The sequence below is a fragment of the Heterocephalus glaber genome, unplaced genomic scaffold (genome assembly GCF_053883595.1).
Source record: "Heterocephalus glaber isolate CG9 unplaced genomic scaffold, H.glaber_assembly_v1.0 deba00001472, whole genome shotgun sequence".
Classification (NCBI taxonomy): Eukaryota; Metazoa; Chordata; class Mammalia; order Rodentia; family Bathyergidae; genus Heterocephalus; species Heterocephalus glaber.
In genome coordinates, this window is record NW_028258315.1 from 82,264,346 (window position 1) to 82,282,939 (window position 18,594).

Here is an 18,594-nt window from a genome sequence, read left to right on the forward strand (position 1 = left end):
TTCTGTCTTTAACACCATTAATGCTCATCATTCCTGGTCTCACTTCATCCAGGATGCTAGTTCCTGTAGAAGAAACCGAGGATACTTTTATGGGATTTCATTATTTCTATAATTTCACACTACAGAAAAGAGACTCTAGAGCAAGAATTACTGTTTATAATGGTTCCAAAATCTGACTTCTTTTACAGTTAGCCTTTTCTTAACCATATGAGTTAAATTGTCTGAGACAATTTAAATTTTTTTTCTGGACACAAAACCAAATGGTAACTCTTAACCTATGGCATGGTGTCAAGGCAGTGAGAAAAAGGCTGTGGGAACTTTTGCTAGACATGTTTAAAATGCTTACATATGGCACTTGGGGTGTGGCCCAGTGGTAGAATGTGTGCTTAACAAGCAAAAGGTCCTGGGTTCAATTCCCAGCACCAAACGTTTAAAAGAAAACAACTTGTGTTTTTGGAGGGGATAATTCAGGGTTCAGCTAAAATGTCACTTACTGAAGAGACTTTTTTTTTTTTGGTACCAGGGATCAAACTCGGGACCTTGCACTTTCGAGGCAGGCAGCGGAACCGCTGAGCTAGATCCCTAGCCTGAGACTTTTTTTTTTTTTGAGACAGAGACTCACTATGTAGTTCAGGCTGCTTTGAACTCACTAATGTAGTCCAGGTTGGCCTTGAACGCATGGCTATCCTTCTGCCTTACCCTCCCAAGTGCAAGGATTACAGGTATGTGCCACTACAGCTGGCCTGAAGAGACTTCTAACCCCATGGATTTTACAGTGTTTTTCTTCACAGCATCCCGTTTTCTTCATAACACTTAATACTATTTGAAATGATCTTATTTATTAGTTCACTTGATCGTTATCTATTTCCTCTCGCTGACCTTGAACTCAGGGCAATCCTCTTGCCTCAGACTCCTGAGTGCTGGGATTACAGGCATATGTCGCCACACCCGGCTCACTTCCATTCAAATTCTATTCCAGTTCTATATCTCTGTGCAGAACATAACAAATATTAACCCCAATTTAAAGAAAATTCCATGCTTAAAACTAAAATTTGAGTTTGCTACAGTATTTTAAAAATACAACATGGGCCAGGGATTTAGCTCAGTGGCTGATTCACTGCCTGCTGCGCAAGCTCAGGGACCTGAGTTCGATCCCTGGTACCCAAAAAAAAAAAAAAAAACCATACATTTTTATGTAACATAGCTCATAGTTTATTTTACTTTATTTATTTTTGGGCTGGAGATCAAACCCAGAAACTACACTGAGCTAACCCTCAGTCCCATATCTCAAAACATTCACTTTAAATATGGTTTAAAGCCTAGTTATTGAAGTTTAAGTGTCCTTAAAAACTTTAAGATGTTTCTGTATCACAGCTGTCAAATATAATAGCGGGATTTCATAGTACTGGAAAAAAAAGAAGTTAAGACCTAAAAAAAGTGGTGGCCGCTAGAGAGCTATTTGTTCCCAGCTGATCAGTAAAATTAAGAGGCCAATGGCCAGGAGAAGAGCAATGGATGAAACCGTCCTGCGAGGACTGCATTGCCTGAGAAACCAAAGAGAAGTTAGTAAGCATTTGCTCTCGTGCCCAACTCCGCATTGCTCACTCTTGCCCTCCAAATCTAGTAAAGAAACAGGGAAGAGGGAGAAAGAAGGGAAGGGAAGCGAGCAAGTGAAGCAGAGGGAGAGACACGGGCGGGGGGCGGGGATGAGAGGTGGGCAGGGCACCTCTCCGAAGAGGAATTGTGAGCCAAGCCCGCCCCGCGCCGAGTCTGTTTCCCAGGTAACCGGGTGAACACATTCGCGTACTCTTCTGTGACTTCCGCGGGGTGTTAGAGGCAGGCAGGAAGCGGTGGGCAGGTGGTCTGAATGGGAATGTTCTCTTGCGTGAGAGTGGAGTCTCCCAAGGACTTGAGAGCTTCCCTGGCGCCAAGTACAGCTCTCCCGTTAGAGATGAACGCCCTTGGAAGAAAGAGGGTGTCTGAGGTGAATCGTCCCCCGAGCATGGAATTCGGAAGGACCCAGGAAGGAAAGGATGATTCGGGAGACCAGAGGATCTTTATGGGAACAAAATCTCCCACGGAGTTAGGGCTTGAAATCGGACTAGGAAAAGAAGATTCCCAGTGGAGGGAGAGCCCTGTAGTTAGCGATAAATATAAGGAAAGGATGGCATCACCAGAAACAAAATCTCCTTTCGGCAAGGAGCTTGAAATGGGATTGAAAAAACAGACTATTTCTAGGACCCTCACGGAAAGGGGCAGTCTAGAGGTCAGCAGGGTCTCAGCTTTAGAGGAAGCAAAACCCCTGGGTGTGTTACCAGGGAGGGGGGTGGGATTGGAAAATGAGTGTTGTCTGGCCCGCTGTCCCCATGGAGGGGTAGCACAGCCTCCCTGGGGCGCGGCGTGTGGAAGTCCACAAGCTTCAGGGAACAGAGGAAGTCGGATGGCCAGTGGCCCTGAGGGGATAGAGCCTTCAATGGGAAAGCAGCCTGTTTTAGGTATAGAAGGGAGCCAGGAACTGGAGAAAGAACCTACCTGCGTTGTGATGAAACCCAGCACAGAGGTGAAGCCCCCTGTGGAGGTGGATATTGGCCTACCCCACCCTGAGGAGTCAGATGAAACTAAGATTACAGAGCCCCAGATGGGCTTGGTAATAGAACCTTCCCAGTGCCACTTTGCCCAGCAACCTGAAGAGGCTGGAACTCTCGAACCAGGAGTGGAACCTCCAGGCTGCGTCAGACCCATATACTCTGGGAAATTTGTTGATCGGATGCCTTGCTGGCCAACTGTAAGTTTTTTTCCCCTGTACTTTTTCTGTGAACAATGTATAGGCTAGTCTTTATTGAAATGATACAAATGTCAAGACTTGTTTGGGTTTGTGCAAACAAATCACAGAGATTTCACTGGATTCTAATACCCTTGCCCCCTGAACCCTGCAGGTGTTACTTTGTCTGATAACCTTTTATTCTCTACCTTCCTTCCTGGATGTGACCTATGCACAACAGTGGTCCTTTCAGTATCTTCCTTTTCTCCTTGGATCTTTGTTTCATTTCTCAGTTTTCACTCTGTCACCCTCTCACTGCTCAGATTCATGTTGTACCTGAGTATCCATATTATGAATGGAAAAATGCTTTTCTTTTTCCATGTATTGTTTACTCTGTGAGTTTGTTCCTTTCAACACAGACTTGTAGTGGACATTGTGCTGGTAACAGGATACTACAAAATGAAAAGTATGTGACCTTGGCCTTTTTGGTTTAGACTCACTCCAGTGCTGGACACATAGACACCTAAATGAATATTATCCAGGTGTCTAAATAACTACAAATATGATTCTTCCTTCATAGAAATGCATTCTTGCCAGGTGTGGAGATTATAACTGCTAATTAGAAGAATGAATTGGAAGGGTTACAAGTTCAAGCCTAGCCTGGGCAATTTAGAGAGACCTTGTCTAAAAAAATAAAAGGAGATGTGGTTGTAGCTCTGTGGTAGTGCACCTCCGGTTCAATCCCCAGCACTAAGGGGAAAATACTCTTTCTCTCTCTCTCTCTCTCCTTATTTTTTTGAGACAGGGTCTCACTATGTAGTGCAGGCTGGCCTTGAACTCACTGTGTAGCCCATGCTGACCTCAAACTCATGGTGCTCCTCCTACCTGTAAGGTGACCTCTAAGGGCAAAGTCTGTATCATATTGATTGTTTACTTTCATGGTTTATCACAGTGCCTTCCATATAATAGCCATTTAGCAAATGTATTTTACATAATTTAAGTCAGGATGATTAAATGGGAAAGAGAATGGAGAAGAAAGAGGCAGGTCTGAGAGTATGGTATTGAAGAACATCAAGAATGCATCTTTAAGGCTTCTGGGAATAAAAGTTTCTACAAACTGAAATTTGAGAATAAAACTGTTAAAGAGGTCACAGGGCTTCTGCAGAATTTTGTCATCTACGGACTTTTGTTCCCCTTGGGACTCAGTGTTTTGTGTTTGACCCACTTTGCTTTCTGGATCCATCACTGGATTTCCCCAGCCACTGCCTTTTGACTTGGCACTTCCTATTTCTGAATTGGTTCTGCAGTTTATGTCTTCTGATCTGGTCTCACACACACAGACTCAGCTTCTGGCTTCCAAAGCAGGTACCTAGCTCCAAAACCACTGCTTCCTCTCATCTCACATACCCTTTCTACTAAAAAGGCAGTATGGAGAAGAGAGCGCCTCACTGAAACATCTTTGATAGGGCAAGTGGGATGGCAATTAACTTGGGTATTAAGGAAATTAACATTGTTAGAATAGAGTAATAGCCAGGCCTGGTGGCACATGCCTGTAATCTCAGCATCAGGGAAGGTGAGGCAGGAGGATTGCTGTGAGTCCGAGCCCAGCCTGGCTTACACAGTGAGTTCAGGGCCAGCCTGAACTACAAAGTGAGACTCTGCCTTAAAAAAAAAAGAATGGCATAATAGGCTATCGTGCCTTCCTCACTGAAAAAAAAAAAAAAAAAGCATAATAGAGGGAAAATTGAGATTACAGTATGCTAAGAAGTGAATCAGATCTTAGAATTGGAGAAAGGTTTAAGATGTGTTGTGCGAGTACTAGTGCCCCATCATGAATCATTTTCTATAGCAAACGTACAAATAAAACAAAAATTAAAAAAAGAGAGAATCAGAAGACAGCCTAGCGTGGTGGTGCATGCTTATAATCCCAGCACTCAGGAGGCTGAGGTAGGAGGATCGTCTCAAGTTCAAGGCCAGTCTGGGCTACACAGTGAGTTTAAGGCCAGCCTGAACTACATAGCAAGATATTGTCTCAAACAAACATAAACAATAGCATCTTGCTAAGTCATTACATTTTCCAGTCTGGGCTCAAACTTGCCATCTTCCTGCTTCAGCTTCCCAGAGTGCTGGAATTACAGGCACGTGCCACTATACCCAACTTATTTTTCATTTTGAACAGGTGTCACACCCAGCTGGTAAAAAATTAATAATTACTTGTTAGGCATTGTTAAAATTCACATTTGTTTGACTTAGATTGGAAATTGCTGCATATATTTGTTTTCATTGTTTTTGTTGTTCCTGTTCCTGGTCACCTTCCTGAACTCTGATTAGTCATAATTATTTATCATTATTTCCATTGGGTTTTTCTAGGAAGATGATCAGTTTGATAATTTTGTGCCAGGTGTGATAAAAAATACAGTGAATAAAAATTTTAAAAGCTTATTACAGTAAGATACAGTGCTGTTAATCCTCCCATACTCCCCCCAATTTTAACACACAGAGAGTAATATCAGTCTTGACATTTTCTAAAGCAGTTCTGAAAGTCCTCTTTCCTGAGTGTCTAGTTGCAAGTGCTGTCATGGCTGCCTTTATGCGCTAGATTCAAAATATTTCCCTTTCATGGTTATTCTAATTTTGGGGAGGAGCCAGAAGTCACATAGTGCCAGACCTGGTGAAGAAAGTGGATGAGCACGCACTAATGTTTTTACAAGGCTGCCTTTCTGTCGGATGGCACTCAGCAGCTGCATTCACTGTACTTTTTATCACACCTTGTAAAAGCAGTCACTAAAGAGAACTTCCAGAACTGCTTCAGAAAGTGGCATAAAATGATGTGATAAGTGTGTTGGAAATGAGAAGGATTAATGACAGTGTGTCTTACTGTAATAATATATATCATATATAAATATATATTTCATTATACATATATATGTTTTGTTTATTTGAGACAGGGTCCTGCTATGTAGTTCAGTCTGGCCTTGAACTCATGGCAATCCTCTTGCCTCAGTCTCCTGGGTGCTGGGATCACAGGTGAGCACCACCATACCTGGCCTCACCATATATATTACTTTTTTTTTTTTTGGCGGCACCTGGGATCAAACTCAGAACGTTGTGCTTGTGAGGCAGGCATGGTGCCACTGAGCTAAATCCCCAGCCCATATATTACATATTTTTTGAAAATTTATTTTTATTAGTACATATTTGTGGTATATAATGATTATGTTCATTGTGGGGAAATTGTACATGTACATAACACTCTCAATTATTTTCCCCATCCCCTCCTCTCCTTTTTTTCCAACATCTTGTCCATTTATTTATCGTATAAGTCCTTATAAAGTTAATTATCATGCAGAATAATAGCTACACTAACAGGCCAAAAAAGAAATAAAACAAGCCAGAGATTTAGCTCAGTGGGTCTGCCACCTGCCTTGCAAGCGCAAGGTCCCGAATTCGATCCCTGGTACCAAAAACAACAACAACAACAACAAAATAAATAAAACAAATAAGACAATTATACTAAATCAAGATATACTTTTAGATACACTGTCCATGCTGGATTTTAATAACTTTTTTCCTCTGTCTTTTTTTTCTTTTTTCTTTTATTTTGCATATTACTTATGTATTGAGTTTCTCATATAAGAGAAACCATGTGATATATAAATTGTCTGATTTACTTCACTTAACCTTATGGTCTCAAAGTGCACCCATTTTCCTACAAGTGACTCAAGTTTATCTATCTTTCTTTATGACAGGGTAGTACTCCATGATGTATAAATCCACATTTTCTTTATCCATTCATCCGTTGAGGGACATATAGGCTATTCTCAAGATTTAGCTTTTATGAATTACATTGCTATAAACATAGATATGCATACATCACTGTGGTATGATGTCTTTAACTCAGAAAGATGCCTAGAAGAGGAACAGCTGGGTCAAGGGGAATTTCTGTTTTTAGTTTGAGGGATCTCCGTACTGATTTCCATAGCGGTTGTGCCAGTTTTTACTTCCACCAACAATGAAGAAGGGTTCCTTTTTCTCTGCAGCCTCTCCAGCATTTGTTATTGGTTGATTTTTTCTTTTTGGAGTTTTTTGTTTTTGAATCTCAGTGTAATTTTAATTTGCATTTTTCAAATGGCCAGTGATGAACATTTTTTCATGTATGTATTGGCCATTTGTACTTTTTTTTATTTCAGAAGGGTCTATTCATTTCAGATCCCTATTTTTTGATTGGGCCTTTAAATTTGAGAGATCTAATTTTTTGAATTATTGTTGTTATTATTATTTTTTTGGTACCAGGGATCGAACTCGGGTCCTTATGCTTGTGGGGCAGATGGTGGAACCACTGAGCTAAATCCCCGGCCCTTGAATTATTTTTTAAGTAATTAATTTTTTTTTTTCTGGTACCAGGTTTGGAACTTAGGACCTTGTGCTTGCAAGGCAGGCAGGCCCGGAGCTACTGAGCTAAATCCCCAGCCCTTTGAATTCTTTATATATTCTAGATACCAGTCCTTTTTCTGAGGAGTAGCTGGCAAAATGTTTTTCCCATTACATAGGTTGTCTCTTCACTCTGTTGGTGGTTTCTTTTGTTGTGCAGAAGCTTTTTTATTTGATACCATTTTTTTCCAGTATTGACAATCGAACTCAGAACTTTGTGCTTGCCAGGCAGGCACAGTGCCACTGAGCTAAATCCCTGCCCCTGTGACCCCATTTGTTGATCCTTGGTATTCTTGTGCAGTGAAGTTCTGTTTAGAAAGTTTTTGCCTACCTATGTCTTCAAGAGTTTCACCTCTTGTGTCTTCCAGCAGATTGTTTGTTTTAATATTTTTTTCTGTTTTAATATTTAGATCTTTGATCCATTTTTATTTTAGTTTAGTGCATGATGAACGTTAGGTTTAGATTCAGTCTTTAGCATATGAATAGCCAGTTTTCTCAGTAACATTTGTTAAAGAGACTATCTTTCCTCTAGCAAAAGGGCCCCTTTGTCAAAGATAAGGTAGCTGAGTGTGGCTGGAGTTGTTTCAAATCGATCCACAAGTCTGGTTTTGTTTTATTTATTTATTTTTCTAATACCATGCTATTTTTTTTTTTTTTTTTTTGGTACCAGGGATCAAACTTGGGTCCTTGTGCCTGCGCAGCAGGTGGCTAATACCATGCTATTTTTAATCAGTGCAGCTTTGTAGTATAACTTGTAAGTTTGGGATTGTGATGCCCCTACCTTGCCCTTGTTGCCCAGAATCACTTTTGTTATTCTAGGTCTCTTCTGGTTTCACATGAATTTTACGATTGCTTTCTCTAGTTCTGTGAGGTATGCTACTCGGATTTTGGTTGGGATTGTGTTAAATCTGTGTAATAGTTTTGGAAGGATGGCCATTTTGACTATTTGGTTCTGCCTATCCAGGAACAAGGGATATCTTTCCATTTTGTGATGTCCTCTTCAATCTCCTTTTTCATAGTATTTTGGTTTTCATTGTAAAGATCTTTCACTTTCATGGTTAGGTTAATGCCTGAGTATTTCATTTTTCTTGATGTTGTGAAATATATTGTTTCCCTAGTTTCTCTCTCAGTGAGTTTGTTATTGGTGTGCAGGAATGCTATTGATTTTTGAGTGTTGACTTTGTATCCTCCTATGTTACTGAATTTGGTTATTAATTCTAAGAGTTTTTGGTGGATCTTTTGGGGTCTTCTATGTAGGGGATCATGTCATTTGCAAATAAAGATAATTTAACTTCTTCCTTTCCTATCCATATCCCTTTTATTTCTTTCTGTTGTCTAATTGCTCTGGATAATGTTTCGAGAGCTACATTAAACGGGAGTTCACCATATATTTTGGTCATGCCATGTATGCACCTCTCATTTCTACTTCCTATGTCATTGCATTGGTTCTAATAAAAATACAAATCTTCTGATTTTAATAGAAATTACAATGTTTAATTATCAAATATTTATGGGAAATTTCTGATATACCAAGATGAGAATACCTCTGTTCCTTCCTAGTTTGCTAAACATGTTTAAAAATCAGTAACAAGCTGCACAAGGTGATACATATTTGCAATCCCAGCTACTTATGAGGCTGAGACAGGAGGATCACCAGTTTGCAGACAGCCTGGGAAACTGAGTGAAAATCCCATCCTAAAAAAAAAAATAGCCGGGCATTTAGCTCAGTGGTTCCGTTGCCTGCTTTGCAAGAGCAAGAACCCGAGTTCGATCCCCGGTACAAAAAAAAAAAAAATTCTGGGATGTAGCCTAGTAGTAGAGCACTTGCCTAGCATGCATGAGGCCCTGGGTTCCATTCTTAGTACCACACACACACAAAATCAGTAACAAGCTGGGCATGGTGGTACATGCCTGTAATCCTAGCATTCAGGAGGCTGAGGCAGGAGGATCATCTCAGGTTTGAAGCTAGCCTGAATTACATTATTGAGATTGTCTAAAACAAGCAAACAAACAAACAAAAAAGATGAAGAAGGAAGTAAATGTCCAAAGGAAAGTTTTACAAAAATTATAGTATCTTCAAAGACTATAGAGTTGTACAGTGCGTTAGGCAGTGGGGCTGTGTAAGTAAGGAAATTACACAGTACCTACTTTCAAGGAACTTAGCATCTAGAGATTTGAGACCAGTAAACAAGTGATTTTATACTGTGGTAAATGTCATGCAAAGGGGTGCCTTATTTTTTCCTGTTCTGTAGTAAGAGAACCTGATAACTGTTTTGATAATGGGTAGAGAAAAAAAGGGCCACCCATTTAAATCCTGTGGGACTTTCCTAGTTCTGCAGGCCTTGGTACTGGAGAAAAAGGCACAAAGGTTCATTGTGTCTGAATTTGCACAGCCATTTTCTGCGGGATCTTGGGAAGTGGGGGGTTCATTTGCATGATGTGTTCTGTGTCTTCCGGGGGAAAAGAACGGATACCATCACTCCTATTTCTCTCTGAGAGATTCAGAATTGGACATGTCCCTGGGTAAAACAGAGTAATCTGGACTAAGAAGCAAAGGGAGAGGTGGGACATTTGTGCCAGGGCACACTGAATCTGGAGAGTGAAAGGTGGCACAGTGACTGTGGCTCTGTGGGTCTTTAGCAGCCAAAAATGGTTTTGTGCCAGCCTTCCTGAGTTGAAAGTAAAAGAAGTACTTGGCCATTCAAAACTGTAACATTGGGGGCCGAGTAAGGAAGTGGCCAAGCAAGATGGCAGTGCAGTGGTCAGAGCCTAAGAAAAGAGGTAGCAGGGGAGTTGGGAGTTAGGTTACAAACAGAGAACCTGAGCAGGTAAGTCAGTATATTTAGGACAATAGGTGTGAGATTTCTCACTGATAGAGAAAAGAGTTGTAAATGTGGAAAGAAGAGTAAAATGCATCCCGTTGTGTTGGATTGTAATTGGAGGTATTGGGGAAACTCATAGTATAGCTATAACCATGTTTGTGTTTAGGGAGTCTTTTATTTATTTTTTTCTTGAGACAGGGCCTCTCTGTGTAGTTCAGCCTGGCCCTCAACTTACTATGTAGCCCAGGCTGGCCTTGAACTCTTGGTGATTCTCCTGCTCCCAGAGTGCTAGAGTTACAGGTGTGTGCCAGCATGCCTGGCATTAGTAGACATGTCAAGGTCAAGAAAAATAAGGACAGATTAAGAACTATTTTAGACTGAAGAAGACAAAAGCAACATAGCAACTGAGTACTACACGTATGTTGTGGCCATTGAGGAGCTGGCTCAGGTCTCCCTCCAGAAGCCCGCCTGTGGAGCAGAGTTGATTGACAGCCTCTGCCTGCAGCCCTCATGGATCTCCCCTAAAGTTACCAGGACACACTCCCAGTGACTGAACATGGCAGGGACACCAAACTGGGCTTTTCCCTCTTATAATAGGCAACTTAGTCTTTTTTTTTTTGGTACCGGGATCGAACTCAGGTCCTTGGGCTTGCAAGGCAGGCACGGGAACCACTGAGCTAAATCTCCAGCCCGGCAACTTACTCTTAAAGACCACACTTTGGCCTAGCCAAGATTTTCTCAGAATTGTGCTATACTTGGAAGCTTTTTCTTCTTAGTCCTTTTCTCTCTCCTCTGAATCTTTTTTTCCTTCAGCGCTCGGGATCAAGTGAGGACCCTGCACATGCTAGGCAAGTGCTCTACCACTAAGCTAGATTCCTGTCCCCTTCTTCCCTCTTAGCAGTGTCAGGCCTTATGTTCTAAGTTCTTTCTGTCTGTTCCTCCTTGGTTTTTTTTTGGTACTGGGGATTGAACTTGGGTCCGTGTGCTTGCGCAGCAGGCGGCGAATCCTCCCCATTTTTTGCTATAAAGGACATTATTTGGGCAACTGATGAAATGTTGCCCAGGCTGGCCTTGAATTCTAAGTTTAAACCATCTTCCTATGTAAATCCCACTGAGAAGCTGAAACCACAGGTGGGCACCATTGTGCCCAGCAAAATTGGAGTTTGCATGTATGTTTGTATGTGTGTATGTAGGTATGTATGTATTTATTTAGAGACAGGGTCTCACTATGCTGTTCAGGCTGGCCTTGAACTCACCATGTAGCCTACGCTGGCCTCAAACTCTTGGTGATCCTCCTGTATCAGCCTCCCGAGTGCTGGGATTACAGGTGTGTGGCACCAAGCCACTTTCTTTACAATTTATCTGCCATCTCCTTGAATTCTTCCTTTTTAATCTATACATCAGCAGTTCATATTATCTCCTAGTTTTTAGTAAAGCAGTTCAGCTTTCTGCCTGGACATGTTTGTGAGCTTCCTCTGGTAGGCCTAGAGAGATGTAATGAAGATACTCTTTTTTTTTTTTGGTACCGGGGATCAAACCCAGGACCTTGCGCTTGTGAGGCAGGCGTTGGAACCACTGAGCTAAATTCCTTGCCCTGATGAAGGTACTCTTTTAAATGCTGATACCCTCCTCAGAGGAATTTGTGTACCCAGCACCAAATGATAAAAATACTTTTCATCTACTCCCATATATCCATCCACCTGTATGTTCATCCAGTCCACCCTCTATTTATTTAACCTTTCCATTCCCTGCCAACCCACATCTATGTACTCATCTTTCCACTTCCCTCAACTCTCCATATATCTGCTCTTAGTTTGTCCTACCTCTCATACTTTCCCTCCTCACTCCCACTCTCCTTGGAGACCCAGAACACTTCTTATGAGAACTTTCTCTCAGTTTTTTAAAAAGAAACTTACATAATTGCAAAAATATCAGTTGCCTAGAAATAGATAAAGAAGAAATAGATAAGAGTTGCATTTCTGGGAATGAAAAGTTGTAATATCTACCATGGGCAAAGGAAGGACAGATAGGACCCCAGTTACAGTTAAGTAGACAAAGCCAAGCAGGATTTGGGTCATATGTTGAAGGGGATGGGCGAGGAATGGGATGCTTACAGGTATCAAAAGTTAGTGTTGTTGGCAAACAGTGCACAAACACACCCAGGTGTATTTGGACATGCTAAACACTGTACCTCTTGATCTTAACTGCAGGCAGCTGTACTTCCATTTTGGTGGTGATATAGGGCAATAAAAAATTAACCTGTGAATTTTAAGATTGCATGTGAAGATTGAGTACCTCAGCATGTCACAGAGGTCTGTAATTGAACAGATCACTGACAATGCTAATGCTATAAAAAGGAATGCTTATGGGATGGGGATTTACCTCAGTGGTTCTGCCGACTGCCTCACAAGCACAGGGTCCTGAGTTCAATTGCTGGTACCAAAAAAAAAAAAATGCTTACATTTATATTACAGTATTTATATTTAGTTTTTTGTGTGTTTTTTTTCCTGCAGGGGATTGAAGCCAGCACCATGTGCATCCTAGGCATCCAAATGCTATACCACTAACCCCAGTCCCTGTACTTAGCATTTAATGTTTATATATCAGGAATGCCTCAATTGTGCTATACTTTTTTTTCCTCTTGTTTTTAGTTCAAAGTAACTTTGTAGTCTAGGCCAAATTTAAAATGAATTCCATTCTTCAAAGTGGTCCTCTTCCATCCTGACAACTTTTGCTTTTTTCCCCTTAGGCAGGGAAAGTTACTCCAGTTGGTTACAGAGTTGCAACTTGCTTAACTGAAAAACTCCCTAAGGTAAGAATTTTCAGTGTGCCTTTAAATTTCTCTTTTTATTTTACATATGAACATTAAGAGATAGACAGCTCTCAACGTTGCTTCTGAAAGTTGTATAAACTTGATGTGGTCATTTTGGACTCTTCACTATATTTTAAGGCCTTGCTGATTTTGTCCAAGAAAGTAAAAATTACAGATTTACATTTTCCACCTCTATAAAAGGCACAAGGGGCTCAATTATTTTAATAAGAGTAGCTGGGTGTGGTGGTGCACACCTGTAATCCTAGCACTTGGAAGGCTAAGGCAGTAGGATCACTGTGAGTTCAAGGCCAGCCTGGGTTACATAGCAAGACCTTATTTTTTTGGGTTTTTTTTGGTACCAGGGATCGAACTCCAGACCTTGTGCTTGTGAGGCAGGCAGCAGAACCACTGAGCTAAATCCCTGGCTAGCAAGATCCTGTTTTGAACCCCCACCCCCCCAAAAGTATAATTTTAAACTGGATACTGCTTTTTTAAAATTCATTAATTTTATTGGTACATTTTAGGTATACAATATGATGACACTGGGAATTTGTACCTTTACATGATACAGCTTGGTTCTTACTTTTTCCCCCATTCCCCTGCCCTCCCTTCAACCCTTCCATTCGTCCTATTTACAAAGACTGTTTCCATGTTTTCCTTTTCTTATATTTATTTCTTTCCCTTTTTCCCTTCCCCTACCCCTCCCACTTCCCCTTCCCCTTTAGACCTTTTCTTCCCATTTCACATTATCTCTTATACATTTTGATCCTTATTTACACTTTCAGTTTCTCACACCAGAGAAACTATTTGGTATTTACACATGTGTGTCCTATTTATTTCACTTAAAAGTATGGCCTCAATGTGCATCCATTTAGCTATAAATGTCTCTAGTTTCTCATTCTTTATGGCTGATTAGTACTCCCTTTTATAAAAAAAACCACATTTTCTTTATCCAGTCTCCAGTTGATGGCCAATTGGGCTGTTTCCTGGGATCTTATTAAAAAGCTTCTGCACAGCAAGAGAAACCACCAACAGCATGAAGAGACAACCCACAATGTGGGAAAAAATTTTTTACCAGCTGTTCCTCAAACAAAGGACTAATATCTAGAATATATAAAGAACTTAAAAAAATCAGACCTCCCAAATTTAAAAACCCAATGCAAAAATGGGCTTCTGAAATGAACAGACATTTCTCAGACAAAGAAGTAGAAATAGCAAATAAATACATGAAAAGATGTTCAACATCACTGGTCATTTGAGAGATCCAAATGAAAACAATGCTGAGATTCCACTTCACTCCAGAAAGAATGGCTGCTATCAACCTGGCTGGACTGTGGGGAAAAAGGAACCCTTCTCCACAGTTAGAGGGATTGTAGACTGATGCAACCACTGTGGAAATGTGGAGATACCTCAAAAAACTAGGATTAGAGGTCCCATTTGACCCAGCTATTCCCCTGCTGGGCATCTTCCAAAAGAATTAAAAGCATCATAGCATCATACCAGTGATATATGTGCACCCATGTTTATAGCAGCACAGTTTGTAATTGCTTTGTTATTTTTAAGTAAAATTTTAAAATATATTGTTTATTCTCATAAGCAAATAAATTTTAGAGGAAATTTGGAGCTGTAATTCCTCATGCACTTAAGGATACACATGAAATTAAGTGTATACATTTATTGGTGTAGATAAGTTCAGTTATTATTTAATAATTCTATTTTTTTGTCATACTCTTTGCAGCTGATTACTCCACCGGAGGCAAAAAAGTATTTCAACTTCCGATATCCACCTCCTGGAGCAGAGAGAATATTTTATGGCAAAGCCAATGATCCTAAAATTGCACGCTACTTGACTCATGGGATAAGATCTAAAATTTCAATACCGGTAACTTCATTTCTTTTTTTCCTCCACTGTACATAATTAATTTACCAGGATAAAAGTGCACAAATGATTCCAATCTCCTTTCCATCATATATTTTTTTGTTTGTTTTTTGTTTTTGTCGAGATGGGGTTTAGCTGTGTAGTTCAGGCTGGTCTTGAACTCATGGAGATCCTCCTGCCTTAGCCTCCCAAGTGCTGGGATTACAGGCTTATGCCACCATGCCTGGCTGTACCATGTTTTTTACCAGTCTTTCCTCCGTCTGTACTCTGAAAGCATTAATCTTTTAAAATTTATATTAGTACATGTTCACAGTCCATGATGATTACCTTCTTCATGGGATAAAGCATTCATCTTGAGCAATGAAAAAACCCAAGTTGGGCTAGGGATTTAAGTTCAGTGGTGCCGCCAACTGCCTCGAAAGTAAAAGGTCCCCAGTTTGATCCCTGGTACCAAAAAAAATAAAAAGAAGAAAAAAATCCAGCAGCACTCAAGAGAGTGTGAAGAAATTAATGGTTCAGACCACGTTGTACTCCATTTTCTCCCAGTAAATGGAAATGCTTTCAGGCTTTGTTGGAAGATAAAGAGGACAGTCTCGGTGACTCCTGTGCAGAAGCTCTGCAGAAAGCTTAGGTGTTGAGTGGAGGTGGGGTCAGTAAGTTATTTGCTGTTGATTGAATGGATAGTCTAGAATCACAAGAGCCTAATTTATACATCTTGAGAGAACATGGAAATTACAATTTTTGGTCTTGTTATTCCTACTTTTTTATTAGTATGTGTCTGTGATATGTAATGGTAGCATTCATTGTACAGAATTGGTACATACGGCGTCTTTCCACTTTTCTTGAATATGTGAGTCAACCTGCATGCTCTGTTCAAGCTTTCTAGTCCCAATGAAACCTTTAAATTCCTTTGAAAATTCTCATTTAGGCTGTTTGTACTTCACAGTGTCAATTCTGATAGTCCATTTGAAGGCAAGAAAGCCAATGGTAATAATGAAATATATTTCCCTAATCATACTGTATTTTCTCTCCTCCCTAGCTTTTGACTAAGGCTTTAGTTATCAGATTTATACTTTTTTTGTTGTTACATTTGTGCATTGTATCATTTCTTTAGGCAAGTACATTGATAAACCCACAGCCTATTACCACATTTCAACAGAAAATTAAAGATAAGAAAGAGTCTATCTATTACAGCAATCAACGAACACCATTAGGAAAATCTCATGATCAAACACCAGGATTACCTAAAGGACTGGACATCATCAAGACAACATTTGGGACAGCAGTCATCAGAGGTAGTAAAAAATTAGGGGGGAGTGTAAAAGAAGTCTTTGTGGAAAATTGAGTTAAATATACATACCATTGTATGGTTTGGGGTGATGTAAATGATTATTCAGAGAATAAAAGATAGAGCTGAGTGTGGTGATGGACACCTGCTGTCCCAGCTGCTTAGGAAGGTGGCAGGTTTGAGGCCAGCTTGGGTAACATGGAGAGAGTGAGAGAAAGAGAGAGAGAGAGAGAGAGAGAGAGAGAGAGAGAGAGAGAGAGAGAGAGAGAGAGAGAGAGAAGGGAGGAGGAGAAAGAAAGGGAAATGTAGTAAACGTAGACTATGTAGTGAGGTGTTGAACTCCTTATGTATCCCACACTGGCTGGCCTCAAACTCATGGTCCTTCTGCCTCAGTCTCCTGAGTGCTGGGATTACAGATGTGCTCCACCATGCGAACCGAAGGAGAGCATCTTAATCTGTGCTGTTAGGTTGAAAGGGAAGATTGAGAGAGTAAATGGAGTTACATTTAAAAATTGTTCTGTAAAACAATGGAAGCGAAATAATTCACCAAACATGAAACTGGGGACTGCCACGCATGGGAAAAGCAGCTCTGAAACAAACATTGAATCTAGGATTTGGACCAGTAGGAAAAATAATCTCTCCCGGGTTCTAGTGATTTCCCAAGTACCTCTATTGACATTCTATTGACATTTGGGATGGAAATTCATATTTAAAAAGACTGAGTCTGTGTTTCACTTTATAGCTGCCAAAATTTGTGGCCAGCCCACAGGACATTAGGATTTCTCATGTAAAATTCACATTTGTGTAGATCATGTTAAGAAGTTGAAAAGAACGAAAATCAAAATTTTCTAGAGAGTCTTAGGGTTGGGGATTTAACTTTGCTTGGACCATGGCTCAGGACAACCTACATGGTTGCCTGACACAGAGTTCTGGTATTCAGAATTTTAGGTAGTGAGCCAGGTCAAGTGGATCATATCTTGTCTTATATCTCCAGATTATGTCTTGTCTTTCTTGACAAAACTTCATTTATGTTGGCTTGTGGATCTCGTAGCATGTCTATGTACCTTGTGCATTTATCACTTGTTCTTGTCAATTTAAATACATTACAAATAGAAACCTTACAGCTTATTTAATTGATTCTTCCTTCAGAATTCTCTGCCAGAGATGTAGTGAATCCACCAAAACCCTCTGACGAAGTATTTAAAGAAGGAGACAAAGGACATGATCTTTATGTTGTTTCTCACAATGATTATTATGTGGGTAAGTGGCCTGTGGATATGGGACCCTCAGATTTGTGAAGGAGAGTAAAGACATAATGTTTATATATAAAGTTCAATGCCTGGCTGATAATTGGTGATCAATGAATGGTAACATTATTATTATAAGGTCATAAATCCTGATAGGAACCTTGATGGGGAGCACATAAAAATTGATAAAGAGGGCCAGGGTTGTAGCTCAGTGGTGTGGTGCATGCCTGGTAAGGCAAGGTCCTGAATTTGATTCCTGGGGGGGGGGGGATTGATACAGAAAGCCATGAGGTGAGAGGGTTCAAGGTGAGATAAAGTTAGAGTCAACTAATAAGATTACAAGTATCATGCTTAGGTAATACTGATCCAGTGGGAAATCACAAGGTAGAACAAAACTATGATCAACCAATAAGATTACAAGTGTAGTCACTTAGGTAATATTGATTAAATGGTGACCCCATGGGGAAGCCAGTCACATAGCAAGGGTGTAGACCAAACAAGGATTTCCTGGAAGGAATGGGCTAGGGAGGTTTTGGTCTGCACCCAAGGTGATTGATATCAATCACTGCTATTTGTCTCTAGGGGAAGTATGTGGGTGTGGTAGTTCTTCCTTTTTGAATCCTGACGTTTTAGTAAATGTGCTTCCATTGTTTTCTATGCTGAGGGCCTGGCCCTGCCTAACTGCCTTATAATATTTTCTAACTAGCTTAGCTGTCTACAGTAGGGTCTCACTGAATTTCTAAACTGCCCAGGTTGGGCTCAAACTTGCAGTCCTCCTGCTTCAGCCTACCAGAGTGCTGTGATTACAGGGATGAGTCATCATTTCTGAGCCTATTCATTGTTCTCTAGTTTCAGTCCTTTTTGTTTGTTGTTTTTTGAGCCAGAGTCTCCCAGTGCAGTTCAGGCCTTGAGCTTATTATCTAGCCCAGGCTGGCCTGGAATTTGAGGCATCCTCCTGCCTCAGCATCCCCAGTGCTGGAACCACACCCAGCTCAGCATTTGATTTAAAAAGAGAAAAGATTTTCTTGTTCTCAGCTTCAATCATCCTTTGGATGTTTCTAAGGTGAGATAAATGATTACAGTGAAATGGGAAGGTTACAATCAATATTCTGACTATCTCACCAAACCTCAGTGACAACAAACACAAAACGCCAACCTCTTGGGCTGGGGATTTGGCTCAGTGGCACCATGCCTGCCTGGAAAGTGCAAGGCTCTGAGTTCAATTCCTGGTACAAAAAAAACCCCTAAAAACAAACACCAACCTCTCAAATCTAGTCAGTATAGTTGAAAGTACTGCTGGGATCCCACAGCATTGCAGTATGTCCCCCCAGTCTTCAGGATTTCTGTAACAGTG

At 40.6% G+C, this 18,594-nt stretch overlaps 1 protein-coding gene across 7 annotated transcripts in view; it reads left to right on the forward strand.

Moving 5' to 3' along the window:
* The first annotated feature begins 1,867 nt into the window (after positions 1-1,867).
* Positions 1,868-18,594, forward strand: part of Efhb (EF-hand domain family member B) — a 55,848-nt gene continuing 39,121 nt past the window's right edge. For 6 of the 7 annotated variants that reach the window (XM_087182226.1, XM_087182220.1, XM_087182222.1 and 3 more), the window contains exons 1-5: positions 1,868-2,785; positions 12,764-12,826; positions 14,565-14,708; positions 15,820-16,000; positions 17,143-17,253. In XM_087182226.1, the coding sequence (XP_087038352.1) occupies positions 1,868-2,785; positions 12,764-12,826; positions 14,565-14,708; positions 15,820-16,000; positions 17,143-17,253 (1,417 nt within the window). The remainder of the gene's footprint in view (positions 2,786-12,763; positions 12,827-14,564; positions 14,709-15,819; positions 16,001-17,142; positions 17,254-18,594) is intronic. The other variant, XM_087182223.1, reaches the window with a different exon arrangement.